This window comes from Octopus bimaculoides, chromosome 2 (assembly GCF_001194135.2).
Source record: "Octopus bimaculoides isolate UCB-OBI-ISO-001 chromosome 2, ASM119413v2, whole genome shotgun sequence".
Taxonomy (NCBI): domain Eukaryota; kingdom Metazoa; phylum Mollusca; class Cephalopoda; order Octopoda; family Octopodidae; genus Octopus; species Octopus bimaculoides.
The window spans coordinates 107,448,373-107,454,363 of NC_068982.1; the positions used below are offsets into that span (position 1 = coordinate 107,448,373).

Below are 5,991 nucleotides of genomic sequence, written 5' to 3' on the forward strand. Positions count from 1 at the left end.
ACACACACACACACACACACACACACACACACACACACAAGAGGTTGGTGAAAAGTTCCTGGCTTCGGGTAAAAGAAAATACAGAAGGATCAGTTAATTATGATTTTATTCAACATATTCCCCCCTCAGATTCACACACTCATTGCAGTGGTCCTTCAGTTTTTCAAAGCCCTGTAAAAGAACTTGGAAGGTTGGGCCTCCAACCAGGCCTTTCATGATACCTTTAAAACCAGGAACTTTTCAGCACCTCCTTGTGTATATAATAATAAAAGTATTGATACTTCTAAATTTGAATACAATCTGTAAGGTTGATATGCATATAATATACTCTTTTACTTGTTTCAGTCATTTGACTGCGGCCATGCTGGAGCACCACCTTTAGTCGAACAAAGCAACCCCAGGACTTATTCTTTGGAAGCCTAGTACTTATTCTATCGGTCTCTTTTGCCGAACCGCTAAGTTACGGGGACGTAAACACACCACCATCCGTTGTCAAGTGATGCTGGGGGGACAAACACAGACACATAAACACACACATACATATATATACATATACATATATAAACGACGAGGTTCTTTCAGTTTCCGTCTACCAAATCCACTCACAAGGCTTTGGTCGGCCCGAGGCTATAGTAGGAGACACTTACCCAAGATGCCACGCAGTGGGAATGAACCCGGAACTATGTGGTTGGTAAGCAAGCTACTTACCACACAGCCACTCCTTAGATTGGTGTTCCTTTATGTTGTTGAAATGTTCTGTAAACATATTACAAATAATAATTGTTTCTAACATAGACACATGGTCAGAAATTTGGGACTGGTGTAAGTATGTAAGTCAGTGACTTATATACATTTATCAAAGGTAGGAAGATGAGTGAAAGCCAAAATTGACCTCAGCAGTATTTGAGCTCAGAATTTAAAGAGCCGGAAGAAATACCAGAAGAAATCTTGTCCAATACTCTGCCAATTCTGTCAACCCACTAATAATAATTATAATAATAACTTATTATAATAATAATAATAATAATAATAATAATAGCAACAATAATACTATTATTAACTAAGTTATTATTTTTACTTTTACGTCTCCTCATCACCCCTAAATTCATTGTCCACAGCCCTCACACTTCCACAATTTACTTCCTCTCCAAAATCCACAAATCTAACAACCCTGGCTGCCCCATCGTCTCCTCCTGCAACTGCTCCACCAAATTCATCTCCAGATATCTTGACCGTGTCCTTGCCTCCCTAGTGGCTTCCCTCCCCTCTCACATCCATGACACCAACCATGCTCTTCATTTGTTCAACTCTTTCTCCTTCCCTCCTGGCCCCCTCTAAACTTCTCTTCACTCTTGACATCAAGGGTTTATACACAGTGATCCCTCACCACAAGGGGTTGCATGCACTCCAACATTTCCTTGACCTTTGACCCAACCCCCAACCTGACACATCTACACTCCTTCATCTGGCTGAACTTGTCCTCTCATTTTTTTACCAGCAAACCTCAGGAATAGCCATGGTAACAAGAATGAGCCCCAAATATGCGAAACTGCTTGTTGGCTATGTTGAGGCCCAAATATTCTCAAGTTTCACTGGTCCCACTCCTGAAATATACAGTCGTTATATTGATGACTGTATCGGTGCGACCTCACTCTCCCGTGAACATCTAGACTCTTTCCTCTCTTTTGTCAAATCCTTCCATTCTGCCCTCCACTTCTCCTGTACTATTTCTGACACCTCAGTTGCCTTTCTCAATATTTCGGTCAGCATTCATCACTCCACTCTCACCACCTCAATCCACTACAAACACACAGACTCACACTCATATCTCAACTTCTCCTCCTCCTACCCTAAACATACCAAGCTCTCCATTCCCTATTCTCAATTCCTCCGTCTACGCAGACTCTGCAGTGACGACGATGACTGGAAGACTCAGACTCAACTCATGGCTCACCACTTCATTCTATCCCTTCACCACTATCCACACCGCCCTTGCCAGAGCACGTTCTGTGGACCATGCATCTGCTCTCTCCCCCACACCTGCCCTGTTGTCACCCATCTCCCGTTTCCCCTCACCTACCACCCCACCACCCTACCTCTCCAATACACCATTCTCTGAGCCTTCCGGCGACTCCAGTCCAACCCCTCCACTTCACACATCTTCCCTAACCGACCCCTCTCTGCCTTTGTGCAGCTCTCTGCAGTAATTTTGAGAGCTGTACTTTGTGATCCTTTCTAACAATTCACGTAAGATTCCGACAGTCACTATCTGAAAGTTTTGGTTTTCTTCCAGAGTTTTGTTTCGACAAGGAGGTTTTCCTTCTTTCTCAAAGGCCGTCATTACTTTGAGGCAGTACTTCTTGATACACCAAATATTTTGGCTCCTTTCGCTATTCTAAGGCCTGCCATACACAAGCACCAAAATTTGACCTCTTTGAAAGTCCGATAGATCTGTCATTTTAATGAATTTTAATTACCTTTTTCCGATGATATCCAAAAAGAGACAGTAACTTTAGCAAAACATTAAGCAACATTGATAATAAATCAAAAAACATAAAAATAAACAAGCTTTTGACGATTTTATAGATATTTCAAAATTATGATGCTATGATGCTAGGTGTTTCCATTATTTTGTCCAACCCCTGTATATAATTTGTGTTACACTTAGAAGCACTGCACATTACCAGAATTTTCAACTCGAGTATAACAGAATGAACCACTCCAAATCTTTGTTATAGTATCTGTGTGAACTGATTTTAGGAATGGCTGGCTTGTATAAATTTGTGTGCGTTTGTGTGTTCATGAAAATGCACTCACATGCACATATGCACACAGATATTCTTAAACTGTGGATTGATGAATGGATCAATATGAGTATGTCTTCTCTTTCCTTACATTATTTTCTTTGATTCTTTGCTGTTATTTATCTAAAATTAGTATGTTCTGTAAGAAAATTCTAGAGAGTGAGAGAGTGCAGGAGACAGAATTTATTTGAAATAATTAGAGATACTATATTGAAACATTATATCTCAGAAACTTATCTTCACCGGTAAGCAACAATCATTTTATCTGGGTGTAACTCTGTTTTGATCAGAACTTTTTTCTTATTTTTACAATGTGCTTGAAATAATTGCTATCGATATTTGTATCTCACTGGGCTCATTAAAATGAACAGCATTGAAATTCTACAGTTGGTTGAATCAGTTGTATTGCAACCTTACAAAAAATGACCTTGTGTCTTAAGTATTAAATCATTACTTTATATTGAACGTCTCAAAGTTACACACATTGACCTTGGTACCGAACTTTTGAAGTTTAACTTCACTCAATTACCCTATCCTGTATTTTAGAAGATTATCAGCATTGTCACTTCTCTCTAAAGTAATTAATATAGGTTTCAAATTTTAGTACAAGGCCAGCAATTTCAGGGGAAGGGTTAAGTCGATTACATCGGCCCCAGTGCTCAACTAGTACTTATTTTATTGACCCCCAAAAGGATGAAAGACCAAGTCAACCTCAGCAGAATTTGAACTTTAAAAAGTAAAGACAGATGAAATGCAACTAAGAATCTTACCCAGTATACTAACAATTCTGCCAGCTCACCACCCTCTAAAGTAATTAATATTAATAAGTTAACTATCATGGTGTGTTACTGGAACTTAACGGTGATGTTACTTATTTCCGCTTACATTACATGCTGTTTAATCACAGGGAAATGTAAATTTTTTAAAATTTTGACAATATTTCATAATTAAACTTTAATATTTAATACTCATGTTATTTAAATATCCTCAAAAGCATATCAAAGATACAGAATAAAATATTTTCTCGGATTATGAAAATGTACCACTGGTGGTGCTGTGTGAAATTTGTAATGAACCACTGGTGGCACATGTGGTAGTTAAGATGTTAGAAAAAATTTAGTTATGAAGCTAAACCATGATTCTGGTTTTGCAAAGTACGTACTTTTACATGCTGTATGATGCAAGTGCATGCTTTTACATGCTTTATGATACAACCTTCTAAAATCACAATCTCTATCTCCCTCTTTCCATCTCTCTCACACATAAACGCATGCACAAACTAAAATAAAATCCCTGCCTGCTTAGAAATGTATCCACATTCTATCTCTTTCATAATGAATTTTACTTGTATGAAATAATTAATATTTTGCTGCCACCATCTAAACGTTCTTAATGCACCTTCCTTTCTAATATTCTAAATTTTTTTTATTCACCTTCCAGACTCTTTATTAGATGTGAGCCAGTAATAAGCATCTAGTTCTGTTCACAATCACCCTCAATGAATTTTTTAAAACATATCTATTTTCTTTTCTTATTTACAGATTGTCTTTTCAAGATCTGTCCCAACAATCGTTATTCTGCTCAAAAACAGTTCTGGAAAGCAGCTCGCCATGGTGTAAATGCCACAGATGCTGTATTGCTGAAAAAGCTTCATGTAAGTATTAAGATATAATCTGGTCTGTTTCAGTGAATTTAACATACAACCTATGCTAACATGAGAGGACAAGTGAGAAAAATATATATGTTAATGTTGTCAATGATAGTTTACTTAGCTATAATAAATATAGAAATAATGGTCAGTTTGGAATCTCAAGTCTTAAGAACAACAATAAATGTGATCTGCTGAACTGGATACAAATCTTACTGGGATATTTACACTCTCTTGCAGTCTAATTGGCAATGATTATCTCAAGTTAGAGGTTGGTTTGCTTGGTATACTTACACAATTATGTGCAGCCTATGTAATTTATTGAGGTTGGCCAGTTTTGTATTTACACTATTGGATGCATTCTACCACACATCATGTGCAGCTGGTAAAAGCAAGGTTAGAATTATTTCTAAAAGGTTATACAGTATTTTAGATGTTATATTTATGGTTAGCATACTGACTCTGAAGTTATGGTATTTCACCCTGAACATACAGTCAATATTGTCATTTTTTCCTTAGTTTGCATGACTGATGATCAGTTTCAATCCTGCTTTATACTTGTATGATTAGTATTAAGAAAATAATCCTTCTGTAAAAACAATTTTTTTCTACACATCCAACTCATACCAGCATAGAACATGAACATTAAATGATAATGATGATGAAGATGGCACATAATTGTCCAAATTTTCAAAACCTGGAAAAGTGGATGTAAAACAAATAAAAGTGATGATACAAAATACTAAATACAAACCACTGAAATATATGATGCAAAATTATGAAATATGGCTTCTGATAAGAAATTATGCATGAGACAAATTTTCTGAGTTAAGTATTTTCATTAATTTATACCCTAAATATGAATGTTCTAGAAGTACTGTTACTTTTTGACCACACCTACAACTGATATCTATTTTCCACATCAATAACCAGTATCTATTTCTTGTGCTTGTAACTGCTATCTATTGCTACATCAATAAATGTAATTTGTTCAATATTTTATCTACATGGCTATTTTAATTCTATGATGTAGTTTCTGTTAGAATCAGTTAACACCTCTCATTTGCAAAATCATGTTCTAAGAAAAAAAAGAAAAACAGCATATGTTGTACAAGAAATGTCTCTCTATTAACACTGCCAGATAGGATATTTCAGATCACAAATTCCAGAGAACTTTGAGAATAAGGGAAACCTATATGCAGGGTTCCAAACCTGCTAAGAATAACAGTCAATTTTCCTTCCAATCTCACCTTATTGGATAAAGTAGTGTTAACATATATATATATATATATTTTACATGTTTCAGTCATTAGACTGTTGTCATGCTGGGGTACCACCTTGACAATATATATATATATATATATATATATATATATATATATATTTCATAAAGTAAACAGTATTACAGATCCACTACAGCTGATCTTACCAATCAGTTTTGCCCAGAATATTAGATTACCAAACAATTATTTAATAACTGTGCTTGAAGGCAATGGAATTTGATTCTAAATACATGTCTAGTGTTTTGCATAAAAATAT

The 5,991-nt window shown here is 36.0% G+C and overlaps 1 protein-coding gene across 1 annotated transcript in view; it reads left to right on the forward strand.

The window, feature by feature from the left end:
- The window catches only part of LOC106882671 (inositol 1,4,5-trisphosphate receptor type 1), a 314,426-nt gene that overhangs the window by 95,041 nt on the left and 213,394 nt on the right, over positions 1–5,991 (forward strand). Inside the window, exon 3 of the mRNA XM_052978577.1 lies at positions 4,346–4,458. Within this exon, the coding sequence (XP_052834537.1) occupies positions 4,346–4,458 (113 nt within the window). The remainder of the gene's footprint in view (positions 1–4,345; positions 4,459–5,991) is intronic.